The sequence below is a fragment of the Oryctolagus cuniculus genome, chromosome 11 (assembly GCF_964237555.1).
Source record: "Oryctolagus cuniculus chromosome 11, mOryCun1.1, whole genome shotgun sequence".
Classification (NCBI taxonomy): Eukaryota; Metazoa; Chordata; class Mammalia; order Lagomorpha; family Leporidae; genus Oryctolagus; species Oryctolagus cuniculus.
The window spans coordinates 27,586,846-27,612,242 of record NC_091442.1 but is presented as its reverse complement, the minus strand read 5'-3'; the positions used below and the strand labels follow the sequence as shown (position 1 = coordinate 27,612,242).

General features: G+C 59.3%; 1 protein-coding gene across 7 annotated transcripts in view; it reads right to left on the bottom strand.

Annotated features, from left to right (window-relative positions):
- Nucleotides 1–24,435, bottom strand: part of LOC100351485 (tyrosine-protein phosphatase non-receptor type substrate 1) — a 41,821-nt gene extending 17,386 nt beyond the window's left edge. Inside the window, exons 1-3 of one of the 7 annotated variants that reach the window (XM_070051999.1) lie at nucleotides 24,093–24,435; nucleotides 23,060–23,147; nucleotides 3,837–4,193 (exon numbers count right to left, since the gene is read on the bottom strand). In XM_070051999.1, coding sequence (XP_069908100.1) covers nucleotides 3,837–4,193; nucleotides 23,060–23,138 — 436 coding nt within the window. In that variant the 5' untranslated portion in view covers nucleotides 23,139–23,147; nucleotides 24,093–24,435. Of the gene's footprint in view, nucleotides 1–3,836; nucleotides 4,194–23,059; nucleotides 23,688–24,092 lie in introns of those variants that run through there. The other 6 variants (XM_070052000.1, XM_070051996.1, XM_051845170.2 and 3 more) reach the window with 6 other exon arrangements.
- Nucleotides 24,436–25,397: the final 962 nt, after the last annotated feature.

The following is a 25,397-nucleotide window of genomic DNA, read 5'->3' as shown; positions in this document are numbered from 1 at the left end:
AGGTGCGCCACAGAAACAAACGTCACGGGTCTCTCCCTTGAGCCTGGGTCTGCTTCTATCCAGAGCTCTCCCTCCGGGGAGTAGCGAGTCTACTCTGCATCTCCCACAAACATTCCAGCAGGGCCCAATCTGTGCCAGGGCCTCCCTGAGAGGGGAGAAGGGCGAGGGGTCTTCCGCGGAGCCCGCTGTGGACTGCGAACAAAGATCACTGAGTGCCGAGACAGCCAAGGCGGTTAATTTCCCAGTGGCTCCTGAGCTCCAGGAGACGCAGGCACAGCCCCCGAGCCGGCAGAAGCACCTCCCGCAAGCACACACTGGGTGAGGCAGAAGAGCCAGGGCAGCCCCTCCCTGTAGCCAGCTCCTGCAGGGGTCTCCAAAGTGCTAAGATCACACCCAGCTTTTATGTGGGAGAGGTCAGGCCACAGGGGACACAGGCATTTGCTCCTGTGAGTATTCAACCTGCTCCCCAACACCCATCACATATTTTGAATCATAAAGAGGGTGCTGAGGCCAGCACTGTGGCACAGCGTGTTAAGCTGCCACCTGCACCACCAGCGTCCCCTATCAGGGCACCAGTTAGAGTCCTGGCTCCTCTGCTTCCAATGCAGCTCCCTGCTAATGCGCCTGGGAAAGCATCAGAAGATGGCCCAAGTGCTTGGGTCCCTGCCACCCACGTGGGAGACCTGGATGAAGCTCCTGACTCCTGGCTTTGGCCTGGCACAGACCTGGTCACTGAGGCTATTTGGTGAGTGAACCAGCAGATGGAAGATGTCCTTCTGTCTCAGTCTCTGACATTCACTAAACCTTTCAAATAAATTTAAGTTTGTTTTTAAAGAGGGTGTTACTTGATCAATCAAGTCATCAAGACCCCAGCAGCCCAGACGTCCCTTTGTGGACAACGGGCACTGCAGTCAATGTTTGGGATCTGAGATTCCCTGTCTACGGACTCCACTGACTACGGATCAAACTGATCTCAGGAACAAAATGTACTAAACAAGCAGACTTCTTTTTCTTGTCACTATTCCCTGAACAATACAGTATACCAGTGATTTCCATAGCATTACATTGTAATGGGGCTTAGAACTAAGCCAGAGATGATTTAAAGTCTCTGGGAGGATGTGCATAGGCTACGGGCAAAACGATTGGAGCATCTGCAGATTTTGCTAACTTTGGGGGTCCTGGAACGAATCCCCCCAGGCTATCACCATTTACTGAGGGGGTCTTGGGAGCCCAGCAGTCCCATGAGGTGGGTGCCCGTGGAGACTCAAGGAGACAGTGGCTGGCCAAGGGCACACAGCTGGTAAAGGGTGGGGCCCATCCCACCCCACACAGGCTGATCTTAGCAACCCCGTTCTTATCTTTTCAGAGCCCCAAATCTCTGTTTAAATCAGATAACATTACCACCCTAGTGAGAAGGAGTGAGGAGGGATGCAAGTCAGCGACTGGCAGACAGTAGGTGCTGAATAAGTAGCACCCGTGACTGTGCACCGGTGCCCTGCTCATTCCTGGTTCTGAACCTGCAGGTGTGTTCGGTGGCGGGCAGCAGGCTGGGCGCAAGCAAAGGCTCCTAGCAGCGTTCAAATCCGGCCCCAGCAGCAGCCACAAAACCCAAATGGGCACAGGAGAAGAAATCACCCAGGGAGGTCGCGCCCCCTCCCCTTAATGATCCCCAGGAGAGGAGCCTGGCGAGTGGGCTTGCAAAGCCCCAGCAAGACCACAGGTGTCTCGGGTGTGCAACTGCCGGGCACTGGAAGCCTGCGGATAGCAGGGGTGGACCTCAGGGACCTGAGGGCTGTGCAGGAGGGAGGGTCTGTGGCTGCAGGCCAGGACCTGAGGGCCCTCGCTGTTTAGACACAGGCAGGTTTCAGATGCTGAGACTGGATCTAGCTCAGTGTATCTGGGACGTGTGTGGGAGGGGTCCTACCAGGTCTCTGGGGCTCACGAGGGCTGCCCAGGCTCCTGCTGTTCTGAAGCATCCGCACCCTCACAGCTGTTCTCACCCCAGTCCCAGGGGCCACCTGTGCAGGGAAAACCCCACTGCTCCTCTGTGGCCTCAGGCTCGCTCAGGGCTTCGGGGCCTTGGCCCTGTTTCAGCATCTTCCGGTAGAATTAAGACATCATCTGCCCAGGACCTCAGCAGGTGGGTTCTGTTGGAATGTCCAGGCCGAGCCTGGCTCTGGGACTTTGCTCAGTGTCCCAGGTGATTCCAAGGAGCCACCTGAACCCACCCAGACCCTGTGTCCATCCGGGGCTTGGAGAAGAAGTGACCATCCAAGGTCACGTGGCCCGGCCGCAGCCTCAATCTCCATTATCCAGCACCCCGGCCCCTGGCGCTACTCTCAGCTCCTCGCAGGACTCGACTCAGCCCTGCCCTGCTGGGGGCAGGGTGCCAGGGAGACCCCGAGGCCCCTGGGGGAGCACCGTGTGCTGGGGCACAGCCAGGCGGGCCTGGGCAGGTGGGCTACAGCACACTCTCCTGGCCACTGCACTACTGACGCACGGGGACAGTCCCGAGCCCAGTGACCAGGGCTCTGAGCTTGTCCTCTGCAGGCCTCGCAGAACCCATCGGGGCTATGATCATCCCCGTCTCACAGGTGGGGAACAGGACTGCGGGGAAGCCAGGCCTGGCCCGGGTTCGCACTCCCTGGCCAAGCCCACATCACAGACCCTGGAAGCAGCCCTTGACACCCGGTGCCTGCTCCAGGCTGCGTGATTTCCTTCTGCGTCTCCCAGAGGTGCCCCGACTGCCACCATTTTAAAGATGTGAGGCTGACGGAAACCAAGGCCCTGTGTCCTCGCCCTCACTGCAGCCCCTGGACACTTCTCTCACTCCCCCTCCCCCCACACACCTGCCACGTTCCCAGGGCCCTCTGGAGCCGGTGCCCCGGAGGAAGATTTGTTGACTCCAAGCAACTCTAGCGGGAAGCCCTCCTGGTTGCCCGGCCTGGAGACCCTGGACGAGAGGGGAAGCCGGGGGCTCCTGCTGGGGGCTCGCTCACAGGGCGCGCACTCCCTGAGGAAAACGCCAGTGCTCAGTCCTGATCCTGTCAGACACGGGGGCGGAGCTGTGCCCTACCTGGGGGTGGAGCCCGCGGGTTTCCCTGCCCTTTCTGCGGCTGCCCTTCAGGAGGGGAGTCCTGAGAGCTGCTGGGGTCTTCTCACCTCAGGAGGCAGAGGCCACTGAGGTGGTGTGGGGTTGGGAGCCACAGGCCGCGGAGCCTCAGTCTGAGGGGGACTACTGGACCCTCCTCACACCCCTGGTCTGCTCCCAGCAGCCCCCTTGCCCCTTACCCTCCACACCCAGGGCGTTCCTGAGGACAGAGCACTCCACGGGGCGTGGGCAGACCCGAGTCCAGTTCGAGCTCTTGTGAGCTGCGACCTTGTCGCAGGGGACACCTGGGGGGCCTCAGTGTCAGGACCAAGGGCCTGTGGGCAGAGTGCACTGTGACAGTGTCCGGGGGCACAGAGTATGCTGGCACAAGAGCCTGCTGCACAGAGAGACGAGGGGGCCATCCTGAGGGGCAGCACCCCCTGGAGGCAGCATGCAAGGCCTGGGCCTGCCCAGTGACGCAGTCCCTCCCACTGGCCGTCCCCCGCTGCGGGGCAAAGCCTGGGCCGGCTGCAGAGGGGGTGCAGACGTCCCCCAGCCGCGCAGCCTTGAGCAGGAGCACAGACCCTGCAGCCTCGACTGTCCTCATCTGTGGAAGGGGAGGAAACCAGGCTGGGAAAGTGAGCGCCCGCACGGCCGCTGGTTCTGGGGCCCACAGAACGCAGGGTGTCATGGGCCGGGCGAGGTACCGCCCAGCAGACAGCACACAGGCCCGCGGCGTACTCACCACTCACAGACACCTGCGTGCCTCCTCCAGACTTAAACTCCTCGTCATTGGCACCCTGCTTCCGGAACTTGACACAGTAGTAGGTGCCGGCGTCAGCTGGGGTGATGTCACGGATGCGGATGGAAAAGTCCATGTTGTTTCGCTTTGTGGTGTCTGAGACGTTTGTGACTCGGGGGTCTTGGTCTCCCTTGAAGTTGTAGATCATCTTCCGGTCTGGCCCAGCCCCCCTGAACCACTTCATGGGCCCCACGGGCAGCAGGGTGTTTATGGTGCAGCGCAGAGTGGCCGCTTCTCCCTCTGCCACCGACACCCACCGGTCAGGCTGAGTCACCTGCAGCCCCTCCTGTGCTGCCGCTGCTGGGGGAAAGACATAGACCTTACACATGTGTGTCAGCAAAGCCTTCACTGACATAGCACGCGCTCAGCACGCCGCACCTCATCTCATTTAACCCTCTCACGGGCCTGTGTGCTGAGACTGAGACAGAGATGAGGAAACTGAGGCAAGAACCATGTCTGCACTGGGCTGTGGAATTCAGATCTGAATTTATTAGCAATTAGGAGGCCCGGGAACAGCCTGGGCAAAGAAAGGCACAGAGGCAGGCGGCGGCCTGCTGCACCCGGCCACTCCAAGGCCCGAGTCTGTTTCTGGCCTGGCCCGGGAAGCAGGCCCTGAACAGGGAAGCGGAGCGCAGCCTTGTGTGTGGAGAAGTAGCAGAACGTGGGCCTGAGTCAAGGCTTGGCGGCTGACAGCTGTGAGACCTAGGCCACCTCTTGGGTGACTTACGTCAGGGCCCTCAACACAGAGGGAAGCACGGGTCCCTTTAGGGCTCGCAGCCTTGGTTTCCCCATCTGTGACACGGCTACCCTGAGCCCATCTCTGTGGAGCTGTGTTAGAAGCAAATGTGCCAGGGACAGTGTCAAAAAGAAGGGTCCAGTCTTTGGAGCCATCAGACTTGGTTTGAAACTGAGTTCACCCCTTACTCACGTGTGACCCTAGTTTGTACATGGGTTTTGAGCTTTGGTTTCTCTATCTATAAATAGGTGTGACATCCCCTAGCCCTCTGTCTTGTTCTGAAATGAAAATGTGTTGGGGCTTAGGCTACACCATAGTGGAGCAGGTAAAGCCATTGCTACGATGCCAGTGTCCCAAATGGGTACTGGTTCAAGTCCCAGCTGCTCCACTTGCAATCCGGCTCCCTGCTAATGTGCCTGGGAAAGCAGCAGAAGATGGTGCTTGGGCCCCTGCCACCCATCTGGGAGATGTGGTGGAAGCTCCTGGCTCCTGGCTTCAGCCTGGCCCAGCCCTGGCTGTTGTGGCCATTTAGGGAGTGAACCAATGGATGGAAGAGCTCTCTCTCTCTCTCTTTCTCCCTCTATCTTTGTAACTTTGCCTTTCAAAAAACATACAATCTTAAAAAAGGAGGAAGGGCAGGAGGAGGGGAAAGGAGGGGGTGGGGCAAGAAGGGGAGGAGGGAGGTAGGAGGGAGAAGAGGAAGGGGAAGGGGAGAGGGAGGGGGAAAGAGGGAGGGGAGAGGGAAAGGGAGGAGAGGCATAGAGAAGGAGGAAGGGGGAGGAAGGGGGTAGGAGGGAGAGGAGGAGAAAGGGAGAGGGGGAGGAGGAAGGGGGAGGGGGGAGGGAGGAGGAGGGGGAGGGGGAGGAAGAAGAGGTCCTTGGCCCTGAGCTGGGCATAGCGCAGGCTGTCGTGATCATACGGGCAATGAATGGACGAAGGGCTGTGGCTCACACTCCATCCCACCCACCTTTGCTGATGCCTCGCAGGCCAGGCCTGTGCCAGATGCTGGGGACACAGGAGCTGCACCCAGCCAGGCCCCCAGGGTTCCCCAGCTGGGCAGCTGGCAGGAGTCCTAAAGGTCAGCTATGGGAAGGGACCTGAGCCCCATGATGGAAGACCGTGGGCCAGGTCAGAGAGGGACCCCGGGAGACAAAGTGGGGCTGAAGGGGAGGACACAGGCAGGGAGAGAGGCCAGGTGGGACAAGTGGTGGGGATGCTCGGGGCCAAGGGAAAGCATCTCAGAGCGAGGCTCAGCCAGGACCCCAGTTCTGAACAAGCTAGGGATCGGGGGAAGAAGAAAGGATGGGGGTAAAACCCTGGGGAAACACACACAGCTAGCTGTCCCTGGGGACCCAAAGGGGACAGGTTCCAGGCCCCCCGCAGGTCCCGTGCAAGAAAGGGCATGGTATTGGCATGGAGCCCACACCTCCTGCTGGAAACCTCAAATTGTCCCTAGGCCACAGCTCCATGTTGCCCAACAACAGGGATGACACGGTCAGAAGCACAGAGTTAGACGGTGTCATAGCTGTGGGGACATCACAGAGCGCGCGTCCACAAAGCCTGCTGGCACAGCCCACACCTGGGCCGCATGCCCCCTACCATCGTTACGCAGCACATGCCTGGAATACTTCATACAACGTCAATGCCGTGTAAGTAGCTGTCACACAGCACTGTTTAGGGAATAATGATGGCACAAACGCCAACTCTCGGCCAAACGACACCTTCCCACAGATATGGAGGCATAGTCAGAGACAGAGACAGAGGAACACAGTTAAAGAGGGAGACAGAGTCAGGGAGAAGGAAGAAAAGACGGAGCCGCAGCCTGGTATGCAGGGGGACAAGTGATCCCAGTCCCCATCTGGGCTCTCCACTGACCGCCCCCAAGTGCCCTTGTCCTGCCCTCCCCGGGTCACCCTGGTCTGGCATCAGGGCAGAGTTGCACAGATGCCCTGTGCATCCCTCTCTGGCTCTAGCCGGGCAGGAGAGAGAGATACCCAAGAGTCTGCTCACCAGCTGGCAGACTGGCACCATCCCTCATGCCAGGAAAGAGTACCCAAAGGAAGGGAGGCCCATCACTCAGACTGCCCACACTGTGGGCAAGCTCAGGGCCTCTGGACAGGTTCCTTGTCCACCACCTGGTGGCCTGCCTCTTCCCCTCCCCACGGCCAGGGCTCACTCTCCAGGCTGGGTTCCCCTGGCAGATGAAGGGAGTCTCTAAGAACAAACCTGAATATTGTGCAATTCTCAGCAGGGACCAGGGAAGAAACCCCAGCTCCACAGAGAGCAGTGGCTCAGCGGTGTCAGCCAGCCCAAGAGGGGTGGGGCTGGTGGCCCAGTGGGTGAGAGGAGCAGGCAGCCACCCAGGGACATCAGAGGCAGCAGCAGCAGCTGCCAACAGCATTAAGCCAGCAACGCTCCCAGGGGCTCTGCACTTGAGCAGGACAGATCGGATGAACTGGAAATGCCACTTGCTGGGGCCAGCAGGCCTGGGCAAGAGTACGAGCTCCCCTTAGCCAGATGAGCACTCCCATTCCCTGGGCCTCCCTGCCGTCATCCAGAGTGCGGTACCTGCATGCGCCTCAGCAGTCTTGAGGACTCTGACATAACCATACATAAGCACCTGCCGCACAGGTGCTGGTTAAAGGCGGGTCCCTAGGGGCTGGCATTGTGGCACAGGGGATTAAGCCACTGTTTGTAACACTGGCATCCCAGGCTCTGAGTCCTGGTTGCTCCACCTCCAGTCCAGCTCCCTGCTAACACTTCTTGGGAAGGTAGCAGATGACCCAAGTATTTGGGCCCCTGCCATTCACGTGGGAGACCAGGATGGAGTTCCAGACTGTTGGCTTTGGCTTTGCCCAGATCTGGCTATGTGGCCATTTGGGGAATGAACCAACAAATGAAAGATCTCTCTCTCTCTCTCTCTCTCTCTCTCTCTCTCTCTCTCTTTGTCTGTCTGTCTACTTCGTTCTGTTGCTGTTTTATAAATTTTTTTTTAAAGTTGCTCCCTAATCCCATTACTAGGACATAGCTATATTCTTTGTGTATCTGATTTTCTCCGGCTTCTCACAGCCCCCTCCGTGCCCTTCCGGGGACCAAGGATCCACAAAGGGCTGGGTCCCACCTCCTGCCTAGAATAGTGTCTGGCACACACTGGGTCTTCAAGAAATAGATGTTGAATGGATGCATTAATCAGTGAAAGAAGAAGGGATTTTATTTGCTCTGTGACCCTGGGCAAATCCCCTCTCTGAGCCGCTTTCTTCATCTGTTAAATGGAGCTAATATTGGCACATCCGGGAGCTGGTGCAGGCCTGGAGCCTGGCTCAGTTATTATTATCCTTATCAATAACACCGCACCGGGCTGTGAGTCAGCAGTCAGGGAGGGAGCAGCGTGCACGCGGGGCTGCAGAAGGCGGCGTGCGGCACGTCAGAGCAGGCCGGGGCTGTAATCACACCCTGGGCGGGCGACAATAAAATCTGGAATTGGGTAGGGCTGCTCCCCCGCCCCCCACAGCCCTCCCTCCCCATGCTCCGTTCAGCTCCTCTCAGGCTCTCTCCACCAACTGCAGCCAGATTTAGGTGGCTTAATTAATTAGCTAGTGTTTATAAAGCGTTTGAAGAATTTTAAAAGTGCGACGTAAGTGCCAAATATTATTTTAATCTTGGTATGTTTTTTTTTCCAGCAGAGAGTTTTTTTTTTTCCCTTGCTTGCTTTCTTTTCTTTTTTCTCTGCAGGTTCTGTTCTGGGAACCGAGCTCGTTAAAAATCACTCCTGTGGTCCGGATCTGGGGTCATCGGGCTAGCACCGCTGACAAGACTATTTCCTGTTCTCTGGCGCCCTCCTGGCAGGGGAGCGACTGTTCAAGGGACAAGAGCACCTCCCAGAGTGGAGGGTGGCTGGACGGGCTTTCCCACGGGGAGTGGGAAGCTGCTGGGCAGGTGAGGCCACAGGTGTGGGTTTGCCTGCCTTTCTTGGGTTACTCCACAAGGCCAGAACCCCAGACACGGTATGGTTTCCTGCACAATGATTTTGAAAACGCTAGGGAAAACCCAGATGCCCAAGGATAGGAGATGGTTAAGTGAGTTATGGCCTATTCCCTGCCTGGAATGACAGGCAGCCATACAAAGTTGCTACCAGGAAGACTGTGGCTAATATGGAAATTCTTCACAGCATAATTTAAAATAATATCTTGGTGATGTAAATAAAAGCTGTTCATCGCAAAGCACTTAGAGGAAACATAAAAGTATAGAAACAAAATAATAATCTTGTATAATACCATCAAGGATCATTGCAATCAACATTTTCATGTACGGTACTTAAAACTTAAGTGAATCAAAACAATGTAGAATCACACCTTTAGATCACCAGGGATGTGTGCAAACACTCCGTTTTACAAACTGAAATGTGCTTATAAAAATGAAAAACTGGAAATATCCTGACACACAAGGGAAGGAGACGGTTGGTCCCATCGTGGTGAATCTGCATGATGGCCAAGTCCACAGCCGTGATGTCCACCGCTGGACAATGCTGGGCCCTGGGGAGGAAGACTATGCCTGAGGTCTCAAGATGACAGGGCAGAATGGCGAGGGAGATGTGCTGCAAGACCAGAGCTGGTCGGCAAGGGCCAGATTCAGCCTGATCCCAAACTTGCAGTTTCCAAAGAAAACCACATCAAGGATTAGCAGTGATTAACTTCAGGTGGTAAACGTACCATGGGATTTTGCTTTTACTTGTTTTCTGTTGGCGTTACTTGTGAGAGGGGGAAAAACTCCTTCAGTACGAGTGACTATAAAATAAAACTACATGAGCAACTGCAAGACTCCATGCAAAGCTACAGCCTCTGAGTCTCTTCGGGCAATGAACCGAGAAACTTAGTGGGGTTTTTCCCTTCGCGTTGGGTATTTTAAGATATTCGAAACTGCATGGGGGCCGGCACTGTGGTATAGCAGGTTAAGCCACCGCCTGCAGTGCTGGCATCCCATATGGGCGCTGGTTCGAGACCCAGCTGCTCCGCTTCTGATCCAGCTCTCGGCTATGGCCTGGGACAGCAGTAGAAGATGGCCCAAGTCCTTGGGCCCCTGCACCCATGTGGGAGACCCGGAAGAAGCTCTGGCTCCTGGTTTCGGATTGGTGCAGCTCTGGCCATTGCAGCCAATTGGGGAGTGAACCATCGGATAGAAGACCTTTCTCTCTCTCTCTCTTTCTCTCTCTGCCTCTCCTCTCTCTGTGTAACTCTGACTTTCAAATAAATAAATAAATCTTTTAAAAAAAAGAAACTGCATGAACATGAAAGCGTCTTTACAGTATCTCATTGGGTTTAAAAAGTGTCAGTGCAGGTGCGCCGGCCACAGCACGCCAGCCACGGCGGCCATTGGAGGGTGAACCAACGGCAAAGGAAGACCTTTCTCTCTGTCTCTCTCTCTCACTGTCCACTCTGCCTGCCAAAAAAAAAAAAAAAAAAAGTGTCCACACAGCATGTATGTTATGCCTGTGCTTACTGCTGGCATGAGGAATCTGCCTGTTCACTGCTTCCCCTAGCTCCTGACACCATGCTTGGGCCCGAACACACGCTCAGTAAGTCCTTGCTCACTACAGGACAAGGAAAGGGTCTGGAATGAGAAGGTAGATGCCACAGAGTCGTGACGTGTCACAGCCCAGCAACGGAACTGGGGCGGGCATGTGTGCTCATTACATCATTGAAGCATTTTTTTTTTTGCAGTGAATATCGATTGCTTTTGGAAAAACTGCAAGTAATGAAACAGAACACGTGAATGCATTGTCTAAGGGAAGCTTGTTGCTGGAGGAGCTCAGCACCACAGGACCCGGGAGCCCACAACACAGGGATGGGCAGGGATACGTTCCTGGCTCCCTGTGTGCCCAGGCCCTGGGCAAGGAACTGCACAGTGCCTGCACATGAATAGGGAAGACAGACTTGGAGGAAATCACTCAAACGACTGCATTTATAACCAGCCCCAATCTGCCCTCAGACAGGCAGCTCCTGCCAGCGTCTCCGACCCCAGCTTCTGCCATCCATATGACCGGCTGCCCCCAGTACCCCTTCCCCTTTGCCTTTCTCCAGTTGGTCAAGGAGGGCTCGACCGCCTGTGTGAAATGCCACCCAGAGATGCAGCAAGATGGCAGCTGAGAATGGACTGTGGGGCTCAGAGGATGGACTTGAATTTTCAAAAGACAGCATTCAGGGGCCAGCATTGTGATACAGAGGGTTAAGCCGCCCCCTGAGATACCAGCATCCCATAGAGGCACCGTTCAAGTCCCAGCTGCTTCACTTCCAATCCAGCTCCATGCTAATGTGCCTGGAAAAGCAGCAGAGAATGGCCCAAGTGCTTGGGCCCCTGCCACCCACGTGGGAGACCCAGATGGAGTTCCAGGCTCCTGGCTTCCACATGGTCCAGTCCCAGCCGTTGCAGCCACTGGGGAGTGAATCAGCAGACTGAAGATCTCTCTTACTCTGTCTCTCTCTCTGCAACTCTGCCTTTCAAATAATGAAATAAATCTTTTTTTTTTTTAAAGTCCACACTGTTCATATGTGGCTTTGAGATTAAGAAAAGGTGAAAACAGCTTTCCTAAGAAGTGAAAAGTTAAGCACAGATTATTTCCTAATGAAAAAAGGCCACTGCAAACCCTGGATGAGGTCTCCAGACTCTAGCCTCATGGGGCTGGGGAGAGCCGAGCTGGCCCAGACACGTCCCGCCAGCCAGCTGGGCCCAGGTGGGTGCTAACTGCCACTTGCTGGGGAGTTTGTTTATCTCCCGGCAGCAGGAGCCCTGAGGTCTGCAAGGCTCGGGAAGGGCTCTGGACTCCCAGAAGCCTGGAGTGACAGGACAGCACCCCTTTACCTGACCACCACCGACACTTGCGCCGCCCCCCACCCCGATCACGTGCCACCTCTGCTTTCATCTGGTCATGTTTTAATGGTCGTGGGCAAGAGTGTGACAAGTGGGAGTGTGCAAAAGGCCGCAGGAACACGTAAGTGCTACAGTGGCGAAGCAGTGCACACACGGGGTGTAGCGCAGGAGTGACCAGAAGACGCAGGGACATGGGCGCTGCGCAGGCAGGGAAGTCCACACCTGAGCCCGAAGGGGCAGGTGAGCGTGCGTGCATAGGCACATCAGTGTGCACGGCTCCAGCCTTGCACACCTGTATACCTGGGGCGATGTGTGTGTGTGCAGGAGCACGTGTGACTGCAGCACAGGGGTGGGTGTGCCAGAGCGCGTGCAGGGTGTGGACTCTGCGGGGTTGGGTGGGGGGAGCGTCTAAGTTGGGAGGACTGGGAGTGCGTGGGAATGGGGACAGATGCCTGGCAGGGTGTGAGTGAGTGGGTGTGTGTGAACTTGCTTGTGGGAGGGTGACTGCAGGGGTGGCATGCACGTGAATGTGTGCACATGCGTGTGCGTGCGTAGAGGTGTGCTGCTGGGGGGGGTGTGATGGTGTGGTATACTCGTGCATGTGAGTGCCAAGGTGTGCCCACCAAGAGCAGAAAGGTATGTGGGGCCATGGGTGCACCTGTAAGCGTGCCTGGCACAGTGAGGCTCCACACACATGGGTCCCCATGCACACAGTGGTGAGAGGAGGAGGGTGGGAAAGACAGTTCCCTCAGGTCTGTCGCTGGCTCCTGGCAAACCAGGCCCTGTGTAGCCCCTGACTCAGAGAAGGGGCTCTAACCTTTCTGGAGCACCTGCTTATCGCGTGCTAAGCATGGGGCACACCAGCAAAGGGGCCGGCCCAGGACTGCCCCACCAGAGCCCATGACCCACGCATGGATCCAGAAGGTTCCAGGAGCTGGATTCACCCAGGGGCTGCCCCAGTGGATGGCCGTGGACTCTGTAGCTCCCAATGAGGCAGCTCAGGGCTCTGACGGCACTGGCTGAGTGGGACTGATTTCTCCCTGAGCACCGTCCGGGTACCCTGGGCCCCTGCCCTTGAGAACTGCTTCATCTGTGAGGCAGTCCTGGACATGGGCAGTGACCACGCACTGGGTGATCAGTGTTATGAGAGGAGGCTTGGGTCTTGAAAGAGGAGTAGGATCCAAGAAGACTTCCTGGAGGTGGCAAGCCCTGGGCTAGAGGCAGGGAGAAGGAAGGCAGTCCAGGAGGAGAAAGCAATAAGGACGAAGATGCAGAGGCGAGACCAGGGCCCTGCACAATCTGGGGACGAGGATCGGGTTCTGATGGGCCTGTTGGCTAAGAACACTGCTGGGAGGCCAGCCTGAGGCCGGTCTAACCTAGAACTCTTGGTTTCAGTGCCCATGGAAAAGCAGGCCATCAGTTGGGCATTCTGTGGGTGCCACTGGGTATGTCCCTCGGGTGGAATCAACCTCAGTGCTTGGGTAGAAACGGCCACTGCACTGAAGTCGGCACGAATAGAGAGGTACGTGGCCCCAGAACCAGTGGGACGCTCCCCTGGCCGCCTCCACTGTGCAAACTGGGCACAGTGCCCCATCCTCACAGGAGGCACAATCCCTAGGGGGGCCCCCCCTCCGTGCCTCAGGACACTTGGACAGCCAGTGTCTCGTCCTCGGTGGTGCGATCTGGCAGTCACTCTTCTCCAAGCCTTCACTGTTGCCTTGCCTTAACCAGGGGACCTGCCCCCTCCCCAGGGCAGAGGCGCATGGTTAGAAGAGCTGCACTGGGACCTGTGCATTTCCTGTCCTCCTCCTCCTCTATGAGACAATCCTGCCAAGTCCGGCTTCCAGCATATGGCCAGACCTCGGCCTCCCCTTCCCACCCTCTCTCACCTGGGTTCTCATCGCGGCCCCCAAGCTGGCCTCCTGCCTCTACCTCACCTCTGTGGAGCCCAGAGCAGTCTTGAAAACCTTAGTCAGGACAGCTCCCCTTGTTCAAAACCTTCTCAGGGCCCCTGCTGCACTCACAGGGAGACCCAGAATCCCTCCAGTAGCCCTAGGGCCCTACAGCCTGGCTCTTACTCAACTGTGCCAGAGTTTTCCACTCACAGCAGGGCCTTTGCACGTGCTGCGGCCGCTGCCCACCACTCTCATCCCCTGGGCATCTGGTGCCCTCGCCGCCTCCAGGCCTGTCTGCAAGGCCTTCCCACCCCTCTCGATGCCCCTTGCTCGGTTTATTTTTCTCCATATCACCCACAACGCAGTGCACATGTCCTCACTAAAGTTTCAGTGCCCATCTCCCTATCCTAGAATGACACACGTCCTTTGAGAGCAGGGAATCGGGCAGGCCCCAGGGATGGCCAACTGCTTGATATTTGTTGATGGTGTGCTTTGGTTTGGATTCCAAGTCTGCTACCCATGCAACCCCAGATGTTTTCACCCCCCAGGCCCTCCTGTTCCCATCTGTGGAATGGGAATAATGTGCAGATCCTACTAACAACACGTGGGCTGAGCGTGTCAGGAGTGGAGCTGGCAGCCCAGCGTTCACAGGTGACATGGGCAACAGGGGATTATGTCCTCAAGCCTCAGACGCTAAGGTTCTCTCTGCGGCAGAACTGGCTCTGAATTAAGGTCTTGCACCAGACCTTCCCATGAGCTGGCTGGCAACACCGCTGGCACCAAGGCAAGGAGGCCAGGGTGGGCCACAGGCCTCCAGGAACCTTTGTAGGGGTTTAGCAGTGCCTGATGGCCACGGAGTATGCTGTGGCAGGGTCCTGTCTCAGCAAAGTGGCAGGGAAAGAGCTGCGAAGGCAGGCACCCCGCAGCCCCTTTGTATTCAGACTTTGGGGAATGGGAACAGGCTGAGAGCATGCAGAGTACACAACCACCACCATCCATGGGGATGGGTGCCTTGACAACCTAAGGACCTTCTTCCCACTGTCCCATTTTGCAGTGGGAGAAACTGAGGCTGAAAGTGAGGCCTGAGGGGCTGAGAACCCAGGTGGCATCCTTCAAACCCCAGGCTGCCCCAGAGGGACCTCTGACACAGGCCCTGGTGCTGCTGACCACACTACACAGATCAGACTGGACAAGGAGGAGCTTCTGCTTAACCCTCACGAGAGCCCAGCCAGGTGGCCGCTGCTGTCGCCATGCCTGACCCGTGGGGCAGAAGCTATGACCCAGGGAGGCAGGTAAGTGGCAGCCGGAAGTCACATGCACGCTCCCTGGCACGGGGTTCCCTTCAGCTCAGACTTCTGCATTCTTAGGCTGCCAAGGGCGCATGCACGGTTTCCCAGCCGAGGTCAAGGCCCCCTTCAAAGCGACACACATCTATGAAATGACGTCTGCCCAGGTCTCGGAGCTCTGCTGCCCACAGCAGGCAGGCTGCGGCCGGGAGTCCTCCCCAAGCCCACGCTATCCTCAGGTTCCTCTTACATGGCTCCGTGCTGCTTTCCACGGCCCTTTGGCATCTTACCAGGCACCTTCAACAGGGAGGAAAATGCAGCTGTACTTCTGTTTGCAGATGGAGAAACTGAGGCTCAGAGGGAGCAAGACACCTGCTCCAGAGCACGAGGCCAGTCTGTGCAGCGTGCTGGAGTCAGACTCAGGGCTGGGGCCCTCTCCACTGCCCCTCCAGCCGGGATGGGGTCTGGCGGCTCATTAAGACGGAGGGCGAGATAGGCACTGGGGCTGGAGATCAGGGTCGGGGGGGGGGGACCTGCAGCATGGCACCCACGTGGAGCCTCACGGCACAGAAGAGGCAGAGTAGCAGGTTTCAGGCCTCCTGGCCAATCAGTGATGCAGCAGAGGCTCCTTCCACTCCTCGTAACAACACAGCCGTCACGGGAATAGCAACGCTGACCCTGCCCAGAGCGCACCTCCCTGAATCTCCGCCGGGACCCAGCAGACAGGATTGTCTCCACCGTCGTTCCTCAGGGGACCAGACCCAGGCTCAGCGAGGTACAACCACGGGCCTCAGCCTGCACCTCCATCTATCTGAAGCCCCCCATCCCATCCCCACCAGACCACCTGGTGCCACGGTGACCCCTTAGGGGAAGACGGCCCCGAGCCATGGCCGAGAGTGTGTGGCATGTGGGGCGTCAGACTCCACCGGCCGCAGTCCCCGCGTATTCTAACAAGGCGTCTGCGGTAGGGCAGGCAGATTTCAAAGTGTGAATTCTGGGGTTTCCTGGCCAACCCTGGCCCCATTAGGCACTGCAATGGTCATGCTTCCTGATGCGTTAGCACCATGAGCAGGGACCTATGGTATGGTCGGGGCCCTGTGGCAGGATGTGTGACAGCCAGGGCTCAGACTCCGCTTTCGGTCAAGGGTCACTGCCTGTGTGACCTCACGGCTCCAAGACTCCTCTCCTAAAGGGAGACTTCCATACCCAGCTTGTTCTTCCCCTCAGCTAACAGGTGTTCTCCCACCTACAGGGTGCCAGGGCCTGGGGGGAGGGCAGCAGTGCACAGCCGAGACACAGTCCCTCTTCTCATGTAGCTTACATCCTGGTGGGGAGAGAAAGAATGAAACAGAGAGGTGTGCTGGGGAATGCACAGTGCACCACAGCGACAGAGGATCACAGGGGGCTGGGCAAGGCGTCAGAGGAGGTGAGGGTACCAAGGCCAGGGGAGTGCTTCCGGGGTGAGGGCAGCAGGTGCAAGGGCCCTGTGGTGGGAGAGCAGCTGGTGCAGAGCAGGAGCAGAAAGAAGGCGACGAAGGCTGAGGTCCACGGAGGAAGGGGCAGGTGGTGAAGATGGCCAGATGTGTCCAGGAGTTGCCACCAGCTAAGGACACCTTTGCTCACTGGTGCCCTCTGAAAGGTTTGGAGCGAACTCCAGGATGACTTGAGTTGCTACCTGTGCTGCAAGGGAAGTGGGGGGGGGGGGTGGAAGCAAGAAAGCAGTGACGAGGGGCGTGGGCTCAACTCTTAGCCCTGTACCTAAAGGCTGTGTGTCCTTGGGCAAGTCACTTTACCTCCGAGTCTCAGTTTCTACATCTGTCCAATGGGTACAGCGATAGTTCCCATTTCGCAGAACTGTGCTGCAAATTATCTAAGATAGGACATAGCGACCCTCTCACACAGCCTGAAATGCTCGGTGAACTGGATCCTCCCGGGTGCGGTCCTGCCTCGGCTCACTCCAGCCATGCTGGACACAGCAAGGGCGGTCCGCCTCCAGGCCCTCCACCCCCACCCCCAACACTTGTTCCCTCGCAAGGCCAGCTCTCAGCCTGCGGCTCCCACGGCTGCTCCCTCCGTCTTATTCAGGCCTCTGCTCCTCGGAGGGGCCCGGTTCTTTCCCCTTGTCCTGTTCGGCTTCTCTTCCTGGTGCTGTCTCCGTCTGACATCATGCTGGTATGTTTACTTGGGTCTGTTTTGCTTCCTCAGCTGAATGCCAGCCCCAAGAGAGCAGGTGTCTCTGTGTCTCGTTCATGGTTGTTTCCCCAAGCACCAAGAACCACACTCAACAAACAGTACCTCCTCTCGGGTATTTGTTGAGTGCATATCCACCACTGAATGTCCCTAATAAGGCCAGCAAGTGGCTAAGCACAAACCGAGGTTTGGATCCTGGCTGAGCGGCCTGGAGAGGAGCCCGACTTGGCAGGGGTCGGGGGGGGGAGGGGGGAAGGGGTCTCAGTTTCCCGGTCTGTAAAATGGGGATGAAGCCCCATGCACTGGGGCTCGCTGTGAGGACCACAGAGCGGTGCACAGGAAGGGACGTGCATCAGAGACGTGCGGGGAAGCGAGGCCCGGCCTTCGCAGGGCAGCATCCAGCCGGCCACGTGAGGGGCGGGCGGGACTGCGTCAGTGCAGAGACGGCCAGGGTGGAAGCTGGGTGCATTACATCACTCGTTCTCATCGTGCATATGTCTGAAATCTCCCCCAAAGAAACAGATGAGGAAGAGAGACCACGTGTGCGCCGAGCACTCCGCACTGACTACCGCCTTCTTCCTCGGCCTCCCAGCTCTGCAGGACGCCGGCAGGCCCCCGGGAAGCAGAGGTGGCCCTCGCCTCGCCACCCACCCACTCCAACTGCGCTATCTGGCTGCGAGGCCCTTCGCTTCCTCCCGCCCACCCCCCATCCAGATCTGATCGCAGCATCTAACACCCTGCGCCCCCAAACGGATGCACCAGGAAATCTCACAGACACAAAGGACTCACTCTGTAGCCCCTCCAACTTCCAGCTTTGCTGTTTTGCCTCTTCCTGGACCCAAGGCCTGGCCAGGCCCCTGGCAGGGGAAATCCATCTTGCAGAGGCTCCATGAGAAGACTGGCCCCAGCCCCGGCCCGATGCTACCAGGAAAGCAGCTTCAGCTGGGAAAACAGAGGCTTCCTCCTCCAGCAGGGGGTCCGACACGCATCTTGGGAACACCTGCTGCCGTGGCTCCCGACAAGATGCACCAGCCAATCGGCAGACATACGAGAGGGGCCCCAAGGCAGCGGGACGCCAGCACCCATTGGCCTCAGTTTCCCTACCCATCAGGCAAAGCAAAGGCATGACATCACAGTTACCAACCCAAGGATCTGGGTGGTCAAGCACTCTGATGCTTACTGTGCAACACTGGACAGCCTGCCTCATGTCTCTGAGCCCCAGCTTCGTCACCAGCCAATGGGACGGATGATGACTGTGCACAGTGCCCACAGCAGCTGCAGAGACCCCCGGGGTCACACACACCAAAGTGCTGAGCTGTGGAAGTGGCTGGAAACAACGGTTCCTATTAGTGCTTTCTAGTTCCTACAGAATTTGGGATCCTGCCGGATTCCAGCCTTTGACGGTGGAATATTCCAGCACCGCCCAGTTGTAACAAGCCTTGGCCTAGGCCCCAGGAGGCTCGGTGTCCCCCGCAGGCCTTGCCACGGAGCGGCTGCGTGAGCTCCGCCAGTCCCTTTCTCTCTGTGGCTCCAGTTTTCTGGGCTGCACAATGAGGCGCTGGAGGAGACAGAAGGTTCTTACAAAACCCTCGAGCTGGCCAGGCTGGAGAATCCACAATCCCAGATCCTTGCATCCAGAAGGAGACACCTAGAGGCAGGCTGCACCCACAGCGCTCGCTGCCAGAGACAGGCAATTAAATCACTCCAGCCTGGGTTTGCCCGACTCGTCCAGCCCCCAGTAGCATAAAAGCTACAGGGCAAAACCCCAAGCTGAAAGACAGGCACCCACGGCACAGCTCCCATGGTTTCATGAGTACCCACCATGTGCAAGGAGCCGTGCCAGACGCTTCACGGAAGCCAGCCTCAATATCATGAAGAAATCAAAACAGAGCAAAACAAGGATGATCACCACACTGGCTAGTACGTGCTGAGCGCTTACAACCTACTAGGCACGGCTTCGAGCAGCACACATGCATGCTTTGACGTCACCCTTGAAACGCAGCCAGTCATGTCATCTCTGACTTACAGACAAGAGCAGTAAATTGTCCAAGGAGGAAGTGGGGCTGGGATGGACACCCAGGGTCTCCAGCCTCTCCGTGGAGAGCCCCGGGAGTCACTAAAGTCGCAGAATCAGATAGGAGAGCTGACCCCATCTGCGTATGGGGACGAAACCAAGAGGAAGTAACGAGGAACCCCAGCTGGCGGCAGATAAAGTCCTGGGGGAGGTTTCAGAGAAAGAGGAACTCCCCTGGAGCAGGAGGCACAGAGGTTGAACCCCAAAGGATGAGCAGAGTGTGGACGCAGGCAGGCGGGGAGGGACAGCGAAGGGCACCTGGGACGGCAGGCGTGGCACAGGCCACAGAGCAGAGATGAGGGTTTAACTGAGGGCACGGAGCCTTTCTCAGCCTGAGCCAGGCTGCACGTGAATGGGTGCCGCCCAAGCCACACGCGGCCTGGTGCTCAGATGCTGCGGGGGGGTGGGGGGGGGAGCTGGTGCAAACGTGGCCCAGCGTGGGGTGGGTGACCCGGGGGTGCCAGGGCTCTTGGCCAGCCAGCACTGCCTCGGTCAGCTGGTGGCAAGCCGGGTTATCCTGCAGCATCTCCACGGGCTGGCTTGTTGGGAAACCCGGAGCAGAAGCAAGCCGGGGGCTGGGGAATGCGCGCAGGCCCTGCTGCAGCTTTTTTGTTTTTTAGAGAAAACTTGGGCCAACGGCTCACCAGTCTCGAGCTGGGGAGCGACATGACGTAGCTGTGTTGACAAGCCAGAAACCAGAGCGCATGCAAAAAGGCAGGGAGGGAGGGGGCCCCTTCCATCAGTCCAAGACTCCAAATAAGAAAATAACCTGTCGCACGGAGCCATTGGAAGCAGCGAGCGAGTACGTGTGGGATCCGTACAACGCTTTTAGACTGCCTTCCTCTCCCACACCCCCTCTCCATCTGTCGCAAAGGGCACCAGGAAGACGCACGGAGGAATATTCCAGCTCTGGGGGCCCCAGAGCCCGGCAGCCCAGATGGGGGGCTCTCAGCCACAGCGCTCCCAGGCGGCATCGGCTGTGAGGGCCGAAGGGCTGTCAGTGTTTCCACCCTCAGCAGGCTTTCCGGGACGCGCCTGTGAGTCAGCCGGAGACTTCTGCCCAGAGTGGGAGCTTTGCACAACCCTCCACGTGAGCCAGGAGGGAGTTCCTTTCAACTCCTACAGCTCGGCCCCAGCCGTCCTGGTTCAGCCGCTCCACTTCCCTCCCGGCTCCCCCCGGCTCCCCCCGCCTCCCAGGCAGGAAGGCCTGTGTTCAAAGTCCCTGGGGTCAGTTCCCACCCCCATTTCCTCATCTGCAAAATGGGGCGAAGAGCTGACTCCTGCAAGGCTGATGAACGAGACTCTGCACATCCAGCCCACGGCCCCGGGGCACAGGTTCACCTCCCTTCTCCCCATGCCTGGGTCACACCAGGACTTCATACATCCATGACCCCGAGTAAGGTTGGTAAAGGCACAAGAAGAGCCAGAAATACCCAGAGAACATGACAGTCTAAAGGGACTCGCGGCAGCCTGAGCCTGGCAGAGCCACGGCCCCCCTTCCCCTCGCTCTTCTTATGAAAGAGGAAGTGAGATTACCACCACCACTTAGGAAAGTCCAGAGGAGCGGGCAGCACACCGCCCCCACTGAAGGGCACGGCTCCAGCTAGGAGCTATGCCGCCCCCTGAACCTCATCCCCAGCTGGCCTTGGCTTTCTCCAGGCCAGAGGGAAGGCAGCAACTGGGAGGTCACCCAGAGGTCCCGGGCCAGGGTGAGGCCAAGCGCCCCGAACGTCGGCAGGTGCAGGGGCAGGCCCCGTGGCCACCTCAACAGGCTGCCCAGGCCCAGGTGTCCCCGAGCCCCGGCCCCCCACCCCCCCGCACAGTGCATCTGTGTTAGGAAACAGGCCTCGCGCTCGCTCCGCGAACATGGGGTGGTGACTTCACCAGTGTCTTTTTAGAATTTCCCTTTGGCAGCATTTGCGCTGAAGGCAATCTTTAGAAACTTCTTCCCCTGCCTTCCCCAACCCAGAACATCCACATGACCAGCTCTCCCCCCAACGGTGGTCATGTGAAGGCACAGCAGTCACGTGACACCCCCCCCCCCCCAAGGCTGACAGCGTTGCCTGAGACGCTGGGAGTCCGTCAATCCACGGCCACCTTCCAAAGCCTGACATTTGAGTTTCCTACTTGAACAAATCCATCTTCTTAGGAAATAGGACAACTTCCCTCTTCCACCACCCTGCCCTTCTCTCGGCTCTCTCTTCTGCTCTGTGGTAAATTCCAGGCCCTGAGTACAGTCCCATCCCTCCATCCACATAAGTGAATTCCATGCCTGGGGCCAAAGGCAGGGACCAGGACCCCCGGGGAACCCACACTGAAGGATGCTGGGAGGCTGGAGCGGTGACAGCCACAGCCCAGCCCTCCCGTGTCACCCTCATCCACGCAACTCATCCTCACCTCCTAAGATTTATCTATCTCAAAGTTAATCTGGGCCCCTCTGCCGCTCCCACTTTTTCAGGCTATTGATGCTGAATGGATTGGAACGGAAGTTTTATGGCCCAATCTTTACCATTTTATAGATTGTTTTTATAGGCAAAAGGGAGAGAGCGGCTTGAAAGCAAGGTGTCGGCGTCCCCAATTGGAGCCCCGGGAGAGGCAGGCTGCCGGGCTGAACGCTCGCTCACCAGTGTCACTGGTCATCTGCCTGGGGTGGAACCAGAGGGTCCCAGATGCAGACATGCAGAAATGAACTTGTGTCCCCCGGTGCCTGGCTTCCGGAAAAATCAAGCCCTTGTGAGAGCCACTCCTGCGATTCCAAGCCAGGAAGGCTGGCAGGGCAGGAACTTGGACTTTTGCAGGGTGCTAATGGCCGGCGCTGGCAGGAAGGAACAGATCCGAGATGTCACTCACCAGAGAGACATGGAATTTATCAGGGCTTCCTTCTGCCAGACAAGGGCCCAAGTGTAACTGCAAAGGCTGGGATGGGCTGGGGGCGGGGCAGGGGGGAGCGTGTGGATTCTGAGTTCATGGGAAACTGCAGGGTAGGCCCGCTGTCCACCCCCACTTCTCCTTCCACCCACTCTTTGCTAGTTCTCCTTCTCACTGCTATCAGATGGTTACCATCTCCCAGCAAAGCCAAGAGTGGGGTGGGGGTGGGCACTGAGCTCCTCTTTAACTCCCTCCTCAAGGGTGGGAGGTACAAGGACCCCTCTGCCTATATCCCAGCTCCGAGAGGCAGAAAAACAAGATCCCCCTTCTCCTCTCCCCCCTTCCCGGGCCCCGGCCCTGGTTAATTTAACACCAGTCCTTGCCCCTCCATCCCACACCCTCCCAGGAGCCCCGCGGTTTGGCGAAACCCTTTTAAGAAGCAGGACTTCTGAATGGTGACCTCACCCCTTGGCGAACACACACAGTAGCCTTCAGAGCTGGCCTGCGGGGGCCGGCCAGGTGTATGATGTAGGCCAACAAAAAGGCGTGCTCAGAGCCACAGGTAACAGCCCCTCGGAGCACCTGCGCTGCAGGGAGGCTGCCTGGAAGCCTCCTAAGGAAGGAGGGGGGAGGGGGACAGCTTGGTGGGGGGAGACCAGCCAGCCAGCAGCTCTGGCAACCACAGGGACAGTCGGCTGCGTCTTCCCTGGGATCTGTTGATGGCAGCAGCTCGCCCGGGCCTCCCTCCCCGTGCACACACAAACACCACTTGACTCTGAGCACCAGAGGGAGAGCGCACTCTTCCCCCATTGCAACAGCCTGTTTCTGTTCCATTCCAGGCGGCACCGGGAACCTCGCCCCCCACCCCTCTCTCCCAGCCTGAAGTCAAACATGCAGAGGGAGAGGGTCTTCTGGGGAGCCCCGGATGCCTGCTCCCATAGCAGCTGGGCAGGGCTGGGGTGAACCAACTCATCCCCGTGTCCCGGTGCCCAGCGCTGTGCCACACTGGCACAGCCCACAGAGAGGGACGCTGCCGGGGACAGCTCTATCCTTGGGGTCCATCCTTGGCTGTGTGACCTTGGGCAAGTCGCTGGCCCTCTCTGGGCCTCAGTTTCCGCACCTGTATCCCTGGGTTACAGGCATCTCTCCCCCTAGTAATGCCCGATCTTAGCCGAGTGGCTCCCAGCGGCAGTCTGGGAGGCCTGAGCCCGCAGTTCGCGGAAGGCAGCCGAGGGGAGCTGGGGAGTGCTTACCTGACCCGGCGCAGGACGCGGCGAGCAGCAGGCAGAGCAGCGGCCCGAGGCGGCCGGGGGCCGGGCCGGCGGGCTCCATGGGCCGCGGCTGCGGAGCGAGGAGGGAGAGCGGCCGTGAGTGCGCGCTCGGGCGGGCGCAGGCTGGAGCGGGGAAATGACTAAGGCTCCCCCCCCTCCTCTCCCCGCCCGGCCGGGCTCCCCCCCCTTTCCCCGGAACGGGCGCCCGGAGCGGCTTAGGAGCCCCCGGCGCCGCCACGGTTTTCGGAGGAGCCACCCCTCCGCCCCCCAGGAAAGCTCGGCAGACGGGGAGGGGCAGAGACCCCGAGAGCGCCAGAAGCGAAGGCAGGAACGGCCAGGGAGAGCGGCAGGAGCGAGAAGCAGACCCAAGGGAGCCAGGCAGAGAGCCAGAGACAGAGAGAGGCGCGAGAGGGGGAGAAAGCGAGCGAGCGAGCGAGCGAGCGAGGGAGAGCGCGCGGGGCGGCGCAGAGCGAGACAGACAGCGCGGGAGAGAGGACGCGAGCGCAGGGCGCGGGGCAGCGGCCGAACCCGCCGCGCGGGGCCGCCCCCGCCACGGCCCACCCGCCCCGCCCGGGCTCCTCGCGGCGCCGGCGGCTAGCTCGCTCCCGGCCCGCAGTCCCGGCCGCTGCCCCCGCCCTCCCGGCAGCCCGGCCCCCTCCCGCCCGCGCTCCCCGCCTCCCTCCCGCCCCGCCAGGCTGCGGGGCTCCGGCCCCGCCGGCACCTTCTCTGCGATCGCCCGCCCGCGCCCCCGCCAGCGGCGCGCCCCAGGGGAGGGAGCGAGGGCTGCGCGCCGCGAGCCCGGCCCGGGAAGGCAGCGGCGGCCCCCGCGCCGCGCCGCGCCGCGCAGGGGGCCCCAACACCCCCGCGCGGGGCACGGCTGCAGCCCCCGGCGCAGCCCGCGGGGCTCGGGACCGCACGAGCAGCCGCCGATGCGGGCCAGGGGGGAAGCCCGCGCGCTCGCCCCCCGCCCCGGAGCGCCCGCCTCGGAGCGCCTCCCACTCCCACCAGCCTGTACCTCCGCCGCGCGCGGAGCTGGAAGGCCGGGAGGCGCAGCTGGAGGCTGCCCGGAGGCCGAGCCCGGGCTGCACTTTGCGCAAACTTGTTTTCCTAAGGTCTGCGCCGCGAGCTGGCTACATGGTCCTCTTAAGGTGGACTGGGGAAGTTGCAACCGCCCGCCCCTGCTCCGGACTCCGGCCACGGTGGGTCCCGGCTTCCCGCTGGCGAGAGACTGCAGGCGGCGGTGGAGGGGGCAGTGGCGGGGCCGGGGACGTGTTTGCGGTCTCGCCCTGCCCAGGCGGCCCTGCCCCTGTGCCCCAAAGCTGAAGACCCCACTTGGGGATGAGGGTGGGGGTGGGCCGGGGGACCTGAGTCTTTCGGAGCCCGGCCGAGGTGGAGAAAAAGCAGGAAGTAAGTGAGGGTAGGGGGAAGGGGAGAGGAGAGAGAGAGATGATGGTACAAAAATAGCGTGTGAGTAGGAAGGACTCCAGTGCCGCCTGGAAGAGAGGCGCAGGAGAGGGAGGAGAGGGGCAGGAAGGGAGAGGGGGCCGGTCCGGGCCCCTTCCCGGGAGGTGGGTTCCTTCTGAGCAGGTGCTCTGGGTCCAGGAGGGCAGAATCAGGGAGGGGAAGGCCCGGGCAGGGAGGACCTGGAGGCCTGGGCTCCAGAAAAGTCAGGGAATGGTGGGGGGAGGGGGGGGGCAGACGCAGCCTCTTTCCCGCGGAGAAAGCTCCCGTGCCCTGGGGAGTGCAGGTCCGGCCAGGCTGCTAGGGCATCTGGTGGAAGGGGGCCAGCACCAGGTTGGAAGGGAGCACAAGGCCCTCTGCTATTTGGAGGGTCTCTGAGCTGGCCATCAGCTTGGGCACAGCCAGCTTCCTTTCACACGGGGGCAGTGGCGAGGAAGTGAATGAACCAAGTCTCGGAGGGAGGCCTGGCTCTGTGTGGACAGAGCAGAGGGAGCTGAGGCCCAGAGAGGGCATATGCTTGCCGCAGGCTACACAGCAAGGCCTGGGGTAGAAGCAAGGCTCTCAGGCCCAGACCTTTGCAGTGGTCTCCCTCCCGCAGTCTGGCCTGCTGGTCAAATCCTGATCCTGATTGAAGACAGGTGCAGTTGTTGGGACCACGGGGCAGGCTCCCTGGGTTGAAGGCCTCTGGCCACCTCTCAGGAGCTAGCCCTGGCCTCATCCTTGGGGTGCCCCAGCTTCATCATCAGGAGGGAAACCCACGCGAGTGAGAACCCAGAAAGTCCACAGCGAGGCTCAGACGAAAGGACATGCTGGTGCCACCCGAGCAAGCATGACGCGAGCACGTGATAAACGCCCAACA